Source organism: Sceloporus undulatus, chromosome 5 (assembly GCF_019175285.1).
Source record: "Sceloporus undulatus isolate JIND9_A2432 ecotype Alabama chromosome 5, SceUnd_v1.1, whole genome shotgun sequence".
Lineage (NCBI taxonomy): Eukaryota > Metazoa > Chordata > Lepidosauria > Squamata > Phrynosomatidae > Sceloporus > Sceloporus undulatus.
Window position 1 is genome coordinate 59,033,507 of NC_056526.1, and position 17,822 is coordinate 59,051,328.

The following is a 17,822-nucleotide window of genomic DNA, read 5'->3' on the forward strand; positions in this document are numbered from 1 at the left end:
CTCTCGTGACGGGGGCGCGCGCGCTCTTGCTGCTGCTGCTCTCTGACTCTCTCAGTGTCCCTGCTCTGCAAAGATGGGGCCTCCGCGGCCTTCGCAGCTCTTCTTCTTGGTCTTCTTCCTCCTCCTCCTCCTCTTGGGCCTGGTCTGTTCCAATGGACGGAAGCCCAACGTGGTCCTTATTCTGACAGACGACCAGGACATCCAGCTGGGAGGGATGGTAAGCTTGGCTCCAGATTGGAGTGTCTGCGTTTGTGGGCTTGGCTCAGGTGCTTGGAGGGACCAGGCACGTCCTCCTTTTCCAAGACCTGTCCTCCATTTCAGCCTCCTTCTTCTCTCCAGGAGGGAATTCCAAAGCGCCCTCCATTTTGAGCAGGACTAAAAAGCTTGGTTTTATATTTTTAGCAGAGTTTTTGAGCTGTATTTGATCATGTCCTCCAATTTTGCCTTGACTGTCCTCCATTTCAGCCTTCTTCTCCCCTCCAGGAGGGATTCCAAACCTCCCTCCATTTTGGGCATGACTAAAAAGCTTGGTTTTGTGTTTATATCCGCATTTTGAGCTTTGTATTTGGTCATGTCCTCAATTTTTCATTGGATGCCCTACATTTAAGCCTTGTTCTTTCCAGGAGGGTTTCCAAACCGTCCTCCATTTTGGGCAGGACTAAACACCATGGGTTTTATATTTCTAGAAAAGTTTTGAGCTTGGTCATGTCCTCCATTTTTATTTGGTTGCCCTCCATTCCAGCCTTCTTCTGTCCAGGAAGGGTTCCAAACTGCCCTCCATTTTGAGCAGGACTAAGAAGCATGGGTTTATATATCGGTTAGTGTTTTCAGCTTTTAATTTGTAATGCCTTTCCAGTTTTCTTGAACATCCTCCATTGTGAGGTGCCTTGCCCTCCTTTGTGGTGAGGGCACCTGGGTAGGGTGACCCCAGTCCTCCTTTTCCAGGCCCTGTCCTCCATTTCAGCCTTCTGTCCAAGAGGAATTCCCAACTGTCCTCCATTTTGAGCATGACTAAGAAGAATGAATTTACATTTATACGAGTGTTTCAAGCTTTTATTTGGCCGTGTCCTACATTTTTCTTGTTCATAACATGAGAGTAATACTTTCAATGCAATGAAATATAGGTGAGCATTTGTAGCATCAATTGGAATAGATATGATTTATCCATCATCTTCAGGCACTATAATATTGGCATTGTTTTGGGATGTTTATGTTGGCAAGACTAGGAGGCATGGATTTACATTTATGTTAGTATATTTTAGCTTTTATTTGGTCGTGTCCTACGTTTTTCTTGAAGCTTCTCCATTTCGAGCATGACTAAGAAGCATGGATTTACACTCATGCAAGTGTTTTGAGGTTTTGTTTTGGGATGTCCCCAGTTTTTCCTTGGATGCCCTATATGTTGTGGTGCCTTGTCCTCCTTTGTGGTTATCGTATTGTTCATCCTGCATGAAGGACGACAAGCAAAATAGCTGCTAGCAAAAATGGGGGAAGCAAAAAGCCTCCTGGGTCCTTCCTTTGGAGAGGATCCCTTAAGTGTGTGTATGTGTGTGGTTCATTTATTTCTTAGGATTAACTTATGGCCACCCTATCAAAGTTTTCTTGGCAGGTTCCTTCAGAGGAGGTTTGCCATTCCCATCCCCTGAGGCTGAGAGAGTGTGCTTTGCCCCAGGTCTGTTTGATTAATGTTTGCACCCCCTACAAAAGGAGTGTCACATTTGAAGACAAATAGGTCTATAATTTCTCATTTTTGAACCACATACAATAAATACAAAGCTGAACATTTAAAAGAACCCAAATTTTTACTTCGGTGCATAAAATGCAACTCTAAACGGATCGATTAGATTCTAATTTATTCAGAAGGAAAAATGAGTGACGACTCTTGACTCATCACTCAGGAACACAAACCACTCTCTGTTAAACCCCCTGAAATTTCATGTTGCACCCCAGGCTGGGAACCCCTGCTTTTTAAGGCAAGGAGCCTGATGGAGGGAACACACTGATCTAGACTCTCCGTTCTATGCCAGGCTCCCCTTGGCTCTTGCCAGGAGTGCCATTTGCAAGTGTTTCCACCCTCCACATGATCTCCTCATAAGTGAATTAGACGCCATCTAAGCCGGAGTGTCTAAATTTCTGTTCATCTATGGGCTGCTAGGGGCTGAGAGAGAGAGCTGAGGGTTCAGTAGATCTATGCCTTATTTCTCTTGTCTCACTTACCTTTTTGCCTTCATTTTGACATGTGGGCTTCCCTGTTAGAGAGCTCCAGTGCCACAATGAACTACAGTTCCCAGAGTTTCCTAGCACTGAGCCCAAGTGATCCCAAACTGGATTATTTCTACAGTGTGCTTTGGACCAAGGACTCCCTCTCTGAGATCAGTGAGTTATGGATGATGTCAGAGAAGGAATTCTCAGTTCATCCTTTGGCCTTGTCTGATATTGCAGTCCTATGCCTTACCTACCAGCAAATACCTTGTTTACGTGGGTTGCTGAGCTAGTAATACCTTTGCTTTCTGATTGGTCAGTATGCAACAAACTTTGTTTCATGCACGAAAATGTTATGTATAAAATTACAGTCCTCTGTCCATTCTAGCGGTCTTTGGATCTGCATCCCTCGCTTATGTGCAAGGGATGAATGGAGGGAGAATGAATGGGGTGCATGCGTGCTTGGGCCACGTGCCCACTATATTCAAGCCAGTGGGGCTTGAATATAGGCGAAACTCCATTTTCGTGAGGGTACAAAATTGGGGGGGAGGGCAGGGCATTTTTGTAATGGACACTTTAAAGTTGGAAGTGAACTAACTGAGGTGAGAAGAATAGCACTGTTTCACTTTTCCTCAGTTTCTGAGAGGCTATTTAGAAACCCTTCTGCAAGTCCTTGGATCCTGTGTATAAGACCATTGTAATAGGGTTGCCCCGTCTTAATGCTTTTTGTCTCGGACAACTAATTTTGGGTATTAGGAATGGGGAAGGATGTATTTCAGATATATTAGTCCTAAAGAATTTATGTTCATGGTGTCAAAATGGCTTGAACAGCTGTTTGTTTTTTGTACCATGTAAACCTTAACATTTGGTGGTGTTTATCTTGAGCAGCAAAAGGACCTGGGCCAGCCTTGGAATATAGTACCTTCAGTAAAGAGACTTGAAAAGTCTGCACATTCTGATGCTTCAGCCTCTGGAGAAAAACATGCATAAATCTGTCATAATATACAGAGGTCAGCTTTTGTTACATCCTTCACAAGCACATGTGAAGAGTACATGTGGTGGTATAGTGCCATTTACATGTTGGACATATCAATGGAATTGGCTTGTCTTAGCAGAAGAGACAACAGGTTTTGACTGTGCTGTGTGATCTGACCTTTCCTCTGAACCACATTATTCACACACAGTAAATTGATCTTGTAATGAAAATTATGTTTGAGCTCTTTTTTAAAACTACTTTTTTCCCTAAAGGAGTTACACTTATTTTGCTAGTGTCATCTGTCCAATGTTGTAAAATAGTGCTGAGTGTAGGAATACTCTCACTTGTTAAAAAAACCCAGTAAGAACATGTTTTCTTAAATGCCTTGTGGGTATATTGCTCTATGATTAGACAGTTTACTTTTTCTTTAGCACATAAAACTTTTTAGTTAGCAGAATTGATTGACGGGAAACTCAATATACAGTATAAGCCGGTTACTGAGTTTGTTCAATGAAAGACGAGCTTCAGTTTTTGAAATATGAAGCTGCAAGGGCTTCATCATTGCCAAAGAACAAAAATTAAAAGAAAAGAAAAAATGACAAGTTACTCTAGTATATGCAGAAGGCATTTTTGTACTTGAAATCTGTCCTGGTATGTCTCCTAGTACATGTAGGACTGCAGCCATAAACCCAATTTCCTAGAATCATACTAATGTCTTGTTTCTTTTATTACAGATACCACTGAAAAAGACAAATGCCCTCATTGCAGAGATGGGGATAACATTCTCAAATGCAGTAAGTACTAAATCAGGTTTTGTCTGTTAGAGTTTGCAAAGTATATTGCTCTTATAGAAATAAGTTGATTGTACAAGAAAAAAGAAAGGGAAACAAGGGAAATGACCTAAGGAAGGATGACAGATGAATTTGCACTAGATTTATTGAAGGCATAAAGGGAGCTGGGCAGAGCTGTTGTCTTCCTATGACACTGGTGCTCCATGAGGCAGCATTCTGGTGGCAACTTTGCTCTTTTTGAGCTACAGTTCTTATTTCTTCATTTCCAAAAGGACATCATCATATGGGAAATTGTTGGGAAAGTTTTAACTTATGTAATCAGGAAGTGGGAATATTTTCTCTGTGACAAAGAGACTTTCTCAAAGAGTCAGACATCTGAGTACTAAATAGTCAAAACATTGTGTTGCCAGAAGGTACAAAGAATTGTTGGAACTTCCCCTTTCATTACTCTTCTGTTAGCCTTTTTGTTCTGTCTCTGTATGTGGAACTGAAAAATGCTCAAGACCTCTTTCAGACTGGAAATGTTACAGAGTACTCTGACTGGGCATTACTGGGCTCTCAGGTTTCCTTCTGTTTCAAGGCAACTTGGTAATCATTACTTAGATTATGTGCAATTCAATGGTCAGTTATGGTCAGTTATAATGTAAACCGGAGCACATGGAGTGAGTGTGAAGGCCATCTTCTTCCCCCATAGATCCATGGTGTGCTGCATTATCCAAAACTGGTTGAAAATTCTTACCAAAAGGAATTTTGTATTCTAAACTCTGAGTTTTTCCATCTATCTTTTAAGTTTGAAGGTAAACTGCCATTCCTGGAAGCTCCTGTGAGCAGATATCTACAGTCAGCCCTCCATATCCAGAGATTATGCATCCATGGATTCACCCATCCTTGGCTTGAAAATACTCTTAAAAACTTCCAAAAAGCAAAGTTTGATTTTTGCTATTCTATATAAGAGACACAATTTTACTGCATTATTGTATATAATAGGACTTGAGCATCCACATATTTTAGTATCCACAGGGGCTCCTGAAATCAAACCCCAGTGGATACTAAGGGCCCACTGTATTTGGAAGGAACACCCACTTTTTTTATGAGTGTGTGTGGGATTTCGAGGGGGGTCCTGGCCAATTAAAAGTTGTATAGTTTGGAAAGTCAAGAAGCTTATTGACTGTGCTAGATATCTCTGACAATAAACTACTTGATTTGTTTCTACATTCTTTAATTCTCTTTTCCTAGTATGTGCCCAGTGCATTGTGCTGTCCCAGCAGAGCCAGCATCTTGACAGGGAAGTATCCACATAATCACCATGTTGTCAATAACACTTTGGAGGGAAATTGCAGTAGCAAATCCTGGCAGAAGATTCAGGAACCATATACCTTTCCAGCTATCCTGAAGTCTATGTGTGGCTATCAGACATTCTTTGCTGGGAAGTATTTGAATGAGGTATGACTTCTTCTTCTGCATTGTGCTTTTTTGAATTTTAAAATATGCTGCTGATTGTGAAAAATCACTGTAAGCAAAGGTGGAATTTGTATGAAAGGCATATTAAGATGTAGCAGTTCTTTATGAAATTGTTTAGAAATAGTAAGTCTAGTGTAATAAGTGTTGTATATTTTTTCATGCTTAAAACTGTAAGTCACTAGCTCTGAAAACCTCTTCCTTTAATATAGTTAGCACATGTAAAAGGTGGCTGCTTCACATTAGATACTGGGGAGTATTGTAAAATGTTTATGCTGGTGCTCATAGGATTGTATACTGCTTGTAACTGAAAGGTACATGTGACCAAAGCTGGCATTGCGCAGAGCTGTCTGTTTGGGAAGAACATGCCTAACTTTTTATATGGTGGTCCTTTTAGATATTAGTAGCCACTATTGGAGCCAATGCGGTGTAGTGGTTTGAGTCTTGGACTAGGACTCTGGAGACCAGGGTTCGAATCCCTTCTCAGCCATAAAACCCACTGGGTGACCTTGGGCAAGTCACATTCTTTCAGCCTCAGAGAAAGGCAATGGCAAACCTCCTCTGAACAAATCTTGCCAAGAAAACCCCATGACAGGTTTGCCTTAGGGTCCTCATAAGTCGAAAACAACTTAAAGGCATACAACAACAACAGCCACCGCCATGTCTAGACCCAAGTCTAGACTGTATGGGGTTCAGGTGTACAGCATAGGAACTGTCCAGTTCCATATATATTTAGGATTGATTCCTGACATGGTATTGCTATATTAGAAGAGAGAAAGCAGTAGAAGGAATGAGCAGTCACATTCTGGCTACTTTCATCTCTCAGTTAATGACTGTGAATAGATCTGTGTTGTTGTTCGTACGTAACATTGTGATAGTAGAGTGGATGATGATCTTAACAAGTGGAATTTGGTTGAATTGCCCTGCTGTTTTGAAGCCAAATCTGTTTTGGTGCTGTATACATCCAAAGTGCTTTTGCTGTGTGTAGGTAGGAATCCAGTGAGGAGGGAATAATCTTGTTACAAATGAGGAGAAATTAAATTGCTGACTAGCTGCTTGAAAGAGCTATTGGCCTGTTAGACTGCCAGAATAAAGCTGCTTCGGGTCTCTTTCGAGGTATGCTGTTTAAATGATGCATGCACCCTAAGAATCCGGAAGCTGCACCAAAGCTGCACTCCAGTGCTTAGGACTGGAGTGTGGCTTTGGCGCAACCTCCGGACTCCTAGGACCCATGCATCATTTAAATAGCATACCTCCAAAGAGACCCGAAGCAGCTTTATTTTGGCAGTCTGTAACAGGTCATTGTGTCTTCTAGAGGTGAATGAATCCTGTACTGTGGAAAGTTATGGAACCTGTGAATTCAGGCATAGTTGGGACATTATGCTTGAAATCCCAAAGACATGATCCATTAAATGTTGTGTAATTCCTTACAAAAGAATAAAAAATTCTGAATGAGTGAAACTAAAGGCAAATCTTTACCATACCCTTAATTAAACTTTGATGTAGGTTCTAGGATAAAATAGCTTTGAGTTGTATTGGAGCCCTTGGATAATGGCTATCCATGGGTTAGACAGAACTTTTCTCATTGGGAAAACCACATTAGTATCTTAGTTAATCTTGATTCCTCTAATTTCAGTATGGAGCAGAAGATGCGGGAGGAATTGGTCATGTTCCTCCTGGGTGGAGTTTTTGGTATGCCTTGGTAAGTTTTTGTTAAATAACTATAATTTACTATAATAACTTTATTTAAAAAAAAACAAAATCAAATTGTTTCTAGCTGCTGGAAGACAAAAAGTGTCCATTCAGTGGAAATTATAGATGGGGCTCTCTGAGCAATGAGAAATGGATAGATAGTTTGGAAATAAGTGCTGTTGGAGAAGGTAACTAGCTACTGGAAAGCATTATGTGGATTAGAAGAAAGTGATATGTTTGTTAATTCATGGTTCTCATGTATTATTTAGGTTAACAAGGCTTCTTTCCTGTACAGTTCAACCACCAAACAACTCAAGTTTTGGAAAAATATATTTTAATATTGTATATTAATGTAGGAGCCAGCATAGTGGTTTGAGCATTGTACTTCACCTCTGGAGACCAGAGTTCAAATCCCTGCTTAGCCATGGAAACCCATAGGTGCAAAATGTCTTGAAGGCATACAAGAAAAATACTGTATTATTATTTATTTCAGGGGAACACACTTCCTCAGAGTGTGGTGGAGTCTGTAGCTGCACCTTTCCCCCCCTTCCTTCCTTCCTTCCTTCCTCCTTTTTATGTTGCAAGAGACTAACATGGCTACTTCTTTGAAAATTTCACTAGCTATACTCTTTCACATGGAGAGGCAACTTCTATTTAGACCCTCCATCATCACCTCCTACCTGTTCCAGAAGGCCCCTCACTTCTCTGGAGCCAATTTATGGGGCTGTGAGAGGAAGCAAAAACTGGGGGGGAAATCACCCCCCTCACTTTTGCACCCATTACTATATCACAAGTGCCATGCTATGCAGTTCTGGGTCCAATATGAAAACTCTTTTAAGATTTCATGTGGATGCGTGGATAATTTTTATTTCTAAAGAGTCTTAAAGGTAGTTTCCATAATAAGATTATAATACAGGTTGTGACTCGCTTATCCAAAGTGCCTGGGGCCAGAAGTATTTTGAATTTTAGCAATTTTTCTGATTTTGGAATATTTGTATACATATAATGAGATATCTTAGAGAAGGGACACAGATCTAAACATGAAATTCATTTTGGTTTCATATACACCATATAGCTCGCAGGTAATTTTGTGCACAATATTTTTAATAATTTTGTGCATGAAACAAAGTTTGACTATATTAATAAATAATAATAATAAATTTATTTATATACCGCCTTTCCAAAAAGATCAAAGCGGCATTGAACCATCAGAAAGCAAAGGTGTCAGTACCTCAGCCACCCATAAAAAAAAGTTTTGGATTTTGAAGTATTTCAGAATTCCAGATAAAGTAGTCTGAACCTGTATATTAATTTATTCTGAATAACATTCACAATGTTCACTGTGAGAGTTATGAACTGATAGTCTGCAGTTAAAATATTGCATTGCTCCCAAACTCAGTAGGAAGGCAACTTTCTACAACACAGTTTTACTGAGGTAGTATGTGATGTGTTTGATAATTTGGTAGTATAACTATGTGTTGTTATAAATCCAGTATCAACCATCCATTATTACTAATGTACTTTGTGTTTGGGGTTTATCACTTGTAAGAGCTTGTACAAATGAAATTTGCTGTATTGTAATTAGAGAGCAATAATTTCTGTGCATGTTTTGTGTTCATTTTGTTTTTGCAGGAAAAAAATTCCAAATATTACAATTACACACTTTCTGTAAATGGAAAACCACGAAGGCATGGTGGGAATTACAGTGTTGATTATCTGACAGATGTACTGGTAAGAATTTTTCAACAAGTTATGTTGTCAAGATCCATTTTTGTTTGGCTCTAGAACTAGATTGCAAATGTATTATGGTATAAGCCTTTGGGCAAAAATATATTCTTGTATTGTCCTTTGTTCGTTTAGAGGTAAAGTGAAGAGAACTGAATATGGCCGATATAGAAATGCAAAAACAAAAACGTAATAGTGAATAGCTAAATCTAACTTAAATCAAGTAGGTAATTCCAGCTAGAAGACACCCCTTAAATAAAGAGGGAATTTAGTAAGTAAGTTAACATTTAATGTTCCATTTATTCAGTAATTTGGAGTTAGGAAGTGGATTTTCTTCCATTTATTTAGTTTTGTGGAAGAAGAGTACCACAGTGGGCATAAAGCAATACTGAATTCACATTGTATATTATACTACAGTCAAGAGGAAATGAAGACCTTGGCCTGGATCTAGTGCTGACACAATACTTGTGCAATGCTCAGGCTTTTTGCTCTGCTAGTGCTAAATTATATCTAAGTCCTTATTGTTGACTTTGAAAAGAAAATTTAAATAAGGAGCAATTGACTGTTTTTCCTTTTAAAGTGCAAGTCTTTAAATACCATGGCAAGTAGAAGACAGTTCATGTAATGTTAACATAATCTAATGATGTAATATGCTGTATTCCTGACAGAATGAAGTTATGTTGAAAGCAGTTCAGAGCAGTTTGGGATGTTGGAGTTGAAGGCAGGATTGACATGCTAGTAGTGAACATTCCACTGATGGATACACTATTGGATACATCACCAAAGCTTCTGTGCTTTGTGCTATTGTCCTTGAGACAAAATAAGTCAGTTTAGTGGTGGACAAGAGTGACTGCTTATTTTGGAGTACGGTGATTGGTAGTCTTTGAAGTAGTAATGAACTGACAGATTGGTTTTTTTTTATCACACCTAAAGATTCTTAACTTAATTTGAGGATGTAACAATATTTCCTTGTGCCACAGTGCATTTATTTATATTGAAGGGAAAACATAAAAGAAAGGCACCTTTGATATAATTTAGCACATCAAATTCATCATGGCTGTATGACTTTAGAAATCCTTTTCGTAGTATTTAGATTGCATTACCTACACAACTGTTTAATTGTATGAAAAATTACTCTTTAGAGGTTTAAGTTAATATTTGTTTTCAGGCCAACATGTCATTGGATTTTCTTGAATATAAATCCAACTTTGAACCATTCTTTATGATGATAGCAACTCCAGCACCTCACTCACCTTGGGTGGCTGCTCCCCAGTATACGAAGAGTTTTGCAAATGTCAGTGCTCCAAGAAACAGTAATTTTAATATCCACGGAAAGGTATGGATTTTTTATCTTTATCATCATCATCATCATCATCATCATCATTATTATTATTATTTACGGTATTTATTGATTAACAGTTGTTATATGCTCTTAACTTTCTTCTGCAAAACCGTGGAGATAGATCATGAGTCCAAGACAAAAAAATAAATAAATTATGTGGGTAACTGTATGTTTGCAGCAGGTGAACTCAGAATCATAGAATCACAGAGTTGGAAGGGGCCCCATTAAAGTCCAGCCCGCTGTTCAATTCATGATCTCTAGTTGGAGCAGGGGTGGGGAATCTATAGCCCTCTAGGTTCTGATAAACTACCATTCCCATCATGCGTCAGCACTAGCCAAGATGAAAGAAGTATTAGCCAGGTTCATGAAGGCTTGGTTGTAACTTGTCCTCATATGATAATGCTATATGTAGTGTCATTCACCATAAGGGGAGGAACTACAACTAAGCCCTCATGAGCCTGTCTAAAACTTTCTTCAGCTTGGCTGGTGGTGAGGCTTGATGGGAATGGTAATTTGTCAGAACATAGAGGGCGATAGGTTCCCCACCCCTAAACTACAGCATCCCCAGAAGGTAGCTGTCCAGCCACGTTTTGAATATGTCCAGAGAAGGAAACCTCCACCACTTCTTTAGGAAATTGGTTCCAGTGTTGAACTACTCTTACTGTCAAGAAGTTTCTCTAATGGTCAACCAATATCTACACTCCCATAACTTGGTCCTACCCTCTGGACCAACAGAAAAGAAATTGGACCATTTTGTCTGTGATAGCCCTTTAGATATTTAGGAGAGCAATCTGTTACCCCTCTGTCTTCTCTTCACCAAGCTAAACTTGCCTGGTTCATCAATTTTTTGCATATGTTTTGTTCTCCTTACCTTGTATCATCCTTGTCGCCCTTCTCTGAATCTGCTCCAGATTGTCTATTGTCTTCTTAAAATTGTGCACCCAAAATTGAGTATTCCAGATGAGGCCTGGACAGTGCAGAATATAGTGGGACTATTACTACAATGTGGTGTAGTAGTTTGACTGTGAGTCTGGAAACTTGTTTCCCTGCTTGTGTGTGAAAACCTATTGGGTGACCTTAGGTGAACCACACACGGTCAGCCACAGAAAACCCCATTATAGGTTCGCCTTAGGGTTGCCATAAATTGGAAGCTACTTGAAGGCATACAACAACAAAAAATTACTTCCCTTGATTTAAACTTGTTTTCTGTAGAATTTTATTACACTCGTCATATTATCTCTTTTTTTTTTGTATTCTGAACCTGTTTGTGCGATGTCAACATTTGTTGACTGGCACCTTAATTATTTTCCCTTTTTCTATTGTGCCTTTTTGCTTCTGATGACTATAGTTCTTAAGCTTGCTCTACATATATGTTTCATCCTCCTGTGATCAGTTGCATGTCTTTCAGAATAGGGATTAACGTTTATCTGTAAAATCTACACGGGATTACAGTATAGAATCAGTATATTCTCAATTTTTCAAATTCTAGACCCATCTTTTATTTGCTTTTAATCTTATAGTAAAAATCGTTTGAAATTTCTGGCTTTTAAGTCTGCAGCCCTGGACACACTTATATGGGAATAAGTCCCAATAAACTCATTTGAGCTGGCTTCTGAATAGAAGTGTATACTATTGTATCATCAGTGAATCAGATTAACTAGGTCCTTAGAACCTGAAGTGGCTACATCTCAATCATACCTAACTAGTGGTCTCAAATATTGGTAATAAGACACCCAGGAGAAATGTCTTAAAAGTATTTGTCCTTCAGTTATTGTTGAATAGAAACATATCTTGGCTAGACTGAAATGTTTCACTATGCAGCAGAATGTATTGAGCCATTGTTGGGCAAGCAGTGACGCACATTCCTTTTTGGAAAAAAATAGCCATTCATGTGGTTAGCTCCAGATTAGATTGGTGTCATTCATGCTGATTCTGATTGAAAATGAAGGCTATGGAATTTTCTACCTCTTGGGATGAGAAAAATAAGATTTTAGTTATGTTTAGCAAGTTCTGTTTTTCTATACCCTCCCCCACCTCATATCAAGGTCTTGCTTTTGTAACCCTGAAAGTCTTGAACCAGGCTCTGATGTTTTCTCTTCCTACCACCTTGGAGTCTGGCAATAGTTTATGTTCAGATAATACATTTTTCTGAGAGGAATATGATCAAAGTTTTAGAGCCAGATGTTATACTACTTGAAACTAGGTCCTTTCTAGAAGAAACCTAAACATCAGTAGCAATAAAAACAAAACCTTTGTGGAAAACTCTGCTGCACGATTTTTGTTTTGGTTCCTGATTGTTATGAGGGCATTAAATATAGCGCATAATTACTGAGATATGTCAAATGCTGCAGTTTCATTTTATATGACATTCATGAACTTAATTTATGGCACCAACTAAATTAAACTAAAAGAGAAAGAGTTAAACTTTTAGGCTGCAACTCCTACTTACCTGAAAATATGCCCCATTGAACTCAGAGGAATTTACTTTTGACTTGACGAACTTACAAGTTTGTAATGTTTATACATTATCTGAATTGAAAATGATATTTTTATTCAAAGCTTTTCATACCATGCTACAAACCATATAATTAGATTGTTTAAATGCCATCTTGTCCTGTTTTACTGAAATGTAATCTGAGTAAAACAAGATGGCAGATTCTATAATCTGTTCCATTTTAATGCTCTTAATTATTGTTCCTCTTTGGTATGGTCTGGAAAGTGGGAAAGCAATCTAAAATAAGCAGTGTTGATGCATGTTTTATAGGACAAGCATTGGCTCATCAGGCAAGCAAAGACTCCCATGACTAATTCATCAATACAATTTCTAGATGATGCTTTTAGGAAAAGGTAGGAACGATATACTGTACTTTTTAATAATGCTTTTTGCAAAACTAAACTCAAGCAACATTTCCCTCAAACACAATAGTATGTGTTTTCAATATGTATTTTCTGTTTGAGTGATGAAATAGGCTACAATTGGTACAGAAATGAGATGCCATTTATGAAAGCATATGCCATTCAATCTATCCGTCCATCACTAAATTATCACTCAAACAGCTGAATTTTTTCTTTCCATTTGTATTAGAGGATAGCTCTTTCCTGCATTGCTGCTGCAAGGGATCATACCAAGTCCACAGTGTTAATGAAATAAATGTTATTAGGCTATCCTGCCAGATAGGTTACTGCCTATAGGGCCCATGTTGATGTTCATTCCATTTCAGAACTGTGAACCTGGCAGACTAGAAAATGAAATGACTTTTTATAACATTACAAACATCAAAGACAGTGGTTGCATTCACATGTAATAATAAAGAAGAATTCTTAGGAATTCTGGTGTACACACTGCTCCCATCATTTCTGCTTGGCCTCTCCTATTTAAAAGAGCAACTAAAGTAACCAGAAACTTAACTAGGAGTTTCAGATTCGGAGTCTTGGGTTCTTCCTCCCAAACAAATCAGGAATCAGAAACCTTATCTTCAGGTAGTGACTTATTAGATGAATGGCATTCAGAATCTCATATGCTTCCTAGTTAGCCACATTCTGTGGGAGCAAACAGGCAGTGTGCACCAGTTTACTGCTCATGAATAAGCCAGAAGTCTCTAGAATTCTAGCCTAGAGTTCCATGTGAATGCAGTTGTTTTTAAGTGAATCATGTTATTGATATTGTGTGTTATTCGGCAGGAAGGAAAAGTTGAATAACTTATTTCACTTTCTAATTGTCAGTATTACTTAAAACTCTGTGTAGTAACCATTTTCACAGCAATTAAAAGTTTAACTCCCAGTTAGCAATTTCTGAGATCTTATGTATTCCTATATTAAGTAGATGAAAATTCAGGGGTAGAAGAGTAATGGCAGAACTAAATGTTTTGTACACCGGAGTTGCATTTCAAAGGAAGAACATGTTGAGCTTTAAAATTAAAATATATAATGTTTATTTTGAAGTGTGAGCCCTATCCGCCTTCACATTTAAATGCACATATGTCATTAAATCGATAACACTTCAGCTTGAACAATCTTGTTCATATCTAGATGGCAGACACTACTTTCAGTGGATGATCTGATAGAAAAACTTGTGAAGAGGCTGGAATTTCATGGAGAGCTGGATAATACATATATTTTTTACACATCAGACAATGGCTTCCATACAGGTAAAAGGTCTTTAAACTGCATATATTTTATGTAATCATAATTTGCATAGATGTTTTATTATGCACCTGGAACTATTTTAGATGATTTCTGTGTGAACAGATGGAAGGACATAAGATATCTTGCCTTGAAAATCATTGGCGTACAAATCTGATGGTTCTCCTTCATTGCTAGTAATCTTATAAGATACAGGAAGTTCTGAATTTAAAACCAAACTGAATCTAAACATTTCAGTGAGAAACAGGGCAAGTCAACTGGAGATGTAGCACATAACAGATGTTAAGAGGATAAAGTACCAAATGATGTTACCTTTACATGATGATGATGATATAAACTGTAAATACCTGAATTTCTTCTTTATATTTCTTAGGTCAGTTTTCTTTGCCAATTGACAAACGACAGCTGTATGAGTTTGACATTAAAGTTCCATTGCTGGTTCGAGGTCCAGGAGTCAAACCCAACCAGACAAACAAGGTATATTGGTGCAATGTTGCAGTGCACTACATAGTAAAATATAGTTTCAAAGCAACCTGGTTTTAGGATTTCTGCAGTGTGTATTGGAGTAGTGAGTAGAGAATGAATACTGAGGAGCAAAAGTGTTCTTGAGTAGAAAGTGAACATGTAAATTGGACTAAGTAGTATACCCTGAGGTTGTGTAGAAAGGAATGAGGAGCATTTGTGGTCAAACTGTTAACTGATAATTGCTTCTTAATCTTGGTGGAGAAGCAACAGACACTACAGGCGTGCCTCCCCCTTTATTTGTGCATTATTAAAGTTGCTATAAAGCTTTTTGGCTAATCATCACTGAAAAAAGTTATTAGGCAGCCTGTAGTGAACTTGACTGTTTACAAGCTTTGCCTGAATATTGTGTAACTAAGTAAAGGAAATGAAAAATACATATATTTATTTTTTGTTCAGCATATAATGGCTACAGTAAAACTGGACTATGGACTATGACTACAATTTGATCTACTGCTATGTTACATTTCTGTAGAGGTACCTTTTTACATGTACAGTATTCCCATTTGCTTTTAAAGAGGTACTGGCCCAAATGAACAATGAACGGATAAAACAGCAGGCACAATTGGCTCAAAGACAGTTGATAACACTTCAATAAATTTTTATTTTATTTTTATCCCACCTTTCTCCCAAAAACCATTTACCTGTATGGAAGCCATTGTCAAGGCAGCTAACAACATATCTAAAACACATTAAAACAGCAATTAAAATAGTACAATTAAAATAATTAAAAATATAAAAAATACAAATATAAAATTTAAAACGTACAAAGTTAAAAATAATAATCTAAAACCAACCCTCTCATCCCCCAATAAAACAAGCCTGCAAGGTTTTAAAAGGCCTGTTTAAAAAGAAGAGGGGAAGAATGATGAAAGAAGGATAAAAGACAAGGAATAACTGGATGCATGGGAGAAAGAAAGTAGAAAAGGAAAGAAAGAATAGTTATTGTAGTTTTCTTTTTTATATATATTTAGCATAAGTTAGTAGTGACTATTTAGTATTATTTAATATGGTGTATGATGTATAATTTCAAGATAACAATGTATATTTGATGTGGTTATAAGTTTGGTTGTTTTTCTTTTTCTCTTGTTTTTCTTTTTAAAAGTAACTAATAAAAATTAATTAATAAATAAAAAGGCCTGTTTAAATAAGAATGTCTTCACCTGCCAGCGAAAAGCCAGCAGTGAGGGGGCCAGCCTAGTCCTGTGGAGGGGAGTTCCACAGGGTGGGAGCAGCCACGGAGAAGGCGCTCTCTCATGTCCTCACCAGGAGAGCCTGGGATGGTGGTGGGACTGAGAAAAAGCATTCTCCTGAGGATCTTAGGGCTCTAATTGGTTCATATGGGGAGATACAGTCTCTCAAATAGTCTGGACCTAAGCTGTGTAGGGCTTTATAGGTCATGTCCAGCACTTTGAAGCAAGCAAAGATAGGGAAATTCTGAGACCTTGGGGGGCTATTTTCATTTTGATTCTTGGCACTGCCCCTCTAGTTGGAAAAAAAGTCTTCCAAAATAACAAATAACATCTTAGAATTCTCAGATGCTGGTTTAAATGTTTAACATTTGAAATGGATTAAGAAAGAGTAAAATAGTTTTTCAATGGCAAATTGCATCTCCTTGAGGCTTTAGGGGGCCTCTGTGTACCATTTTCCAGCTATGTTGAGGGGAAGCAGAAGACAGGTGGGGGGAACACTGATTTTGTCAACTCCTTAAAAATGGGGGAAATGCATGATTTGTGTGATGGAATGTAGATGCCTTTAATATTTTACAGAAACATTATGTTCTCTGTTCTCTCTCACTCTTCTTTGGCGGGTTACAGATCGCTGAAAAGTGGCAGCCTGCACCCGCCCGTTTCCCCACCGGATCGGGGCCTCAGCAGATAGAGCGGCAGCCGCTGAGGCCCCAATCCGCCGCTTTCCAGGCCGCGGGGAAGCGGCAAAACGCTGTTTCCCTGCCGCCTGGAAAGGGGTGTCCTTGGGGCTCCAAGCCCCAAGGACACCCCGCGACGGCAGGGAGGAGGAGAAAGGGGCCGTCTGAAGGCTGCACCCAGCGATGCAAAGCCAGGAAAGAACTCCAAAATGGAGCTCCTTCCGAGGTTGCGGAAAGGGCGCCCTGGCGCGGCCCCAATACGTCACAACCGCGCCGCCTCATTTGGAGGCGGCGCGGTCGTGATGTAGTGATGGCGGCGGCCGTGTGGAACGGCCGCTGCCATTTTCTATGCGCAGAGCGTGTACTAGGGTTAGGGGCGTCCGGAAAGGATGCCCCTTTCTAACCCTAGTATGCGCTCATCACGTACTTTAAGGCCCATTTGTAACGGGCCTTTTTTGATCAGCAGCTTTTCATAGGTAATCAAGTAAAATGATGTTGAAGTTTGCTATTTACAAAAGTGGAGGAGGAAAGAGGAAGGCTTGATAAAATAAGAGATGAATGATTAGCCTCAGTTCTAAACAGAGAAGGCTGCCTGCCTGAGTCTAAGCATATAAAAGGCAGGAAGACTGACAAGTGCAGTTTTTCAGTTCACCAACATTGCCAAAGTTTTGGGGAGTGTGCCCAGTTCTTCAAAGTACAGTGGAAGTATGTATGTGTTACAGAAATTAGAGAAGACTAATATCACAACTTGGTACTGTAGAATTAACATGTTAATACTTCATTTGAATGTAAGTGGAAAACCCATAATATTTTTGTGTTTCCTGCCTTCTAGATGCTTGTGGCAAACATTGATTTGGGTCCTACTATTTTAGATATTGCAGGCTATGATTTAAATAAAACACAGATGGATGGCATGTCATTATTACCATTGCTGGTAAGTATGCAGATGATTTTGTGTCTTGTCTTTTTCAGATTGTAAGCTTGAGGGCAGAGAAATGTCTAATTTACAAATTGTAAGCCACTTTGATAGCCTTGGCTGAAGAGCGGGGTATAAATTATTATTATTATTATTATTATTATTATTATTATTATTATTATTATTAT

General features: G+C 38.7%; 1 protein-coding gene across 1 annotated transcript in view; it reads left to right on the forward strand.

Moving 5' to 3' along the window:
* The first annotated feature begins 6 nt into the window (after window positions 1-6).
* The window catches only part of GNS (glucosamine (N-acetyl)-6-sulfatase), a 27,851-nt gene continuing 10,035 nt past the window's right edge, over window positions 7-17,822 (forward strand). Inside the window, exons 1-10 of the mRNA XM_042469578.1 lie at window positions 7-217; window positions 3,913-3,972; window positions 5,206-5,412; window positions 7,064-7,129; window positions 8,752-8,850; window positions 10,013-10,180; window positions 12,951-13,033; window positions 14,216-14,334; window positions 14,703-14,806; window positions 17,551-17,652. Of these exons, the coding sequence (XP_042325512.1) occupies window positions 74-217; window positions 3,913-3,972; window positions 5,206-5,412; window positions 7,064-7,129; window positions 8,752-8,850; window positions 10,013-10,180; window positions 12,951-13,033; window positions 14,216-14,334; window positions 14,703-14,806; window positions 17,551-17,652 (1,152 nt within the window). The 5' untranslated portion in view covers window positions 7-73. The remainder of the gene's footprint in view (window positions 218-3,912; window positions 3,973-5,205; window positions 5,413-7,063; window positions 7,130-8,751; window positions 8,851-10,012; window positions 10,181-12,950; window positions 13,034-14,215; window positions 14,335-14,702; window positions 14,807-17,550; window positions 17,653-17,822) is intronic.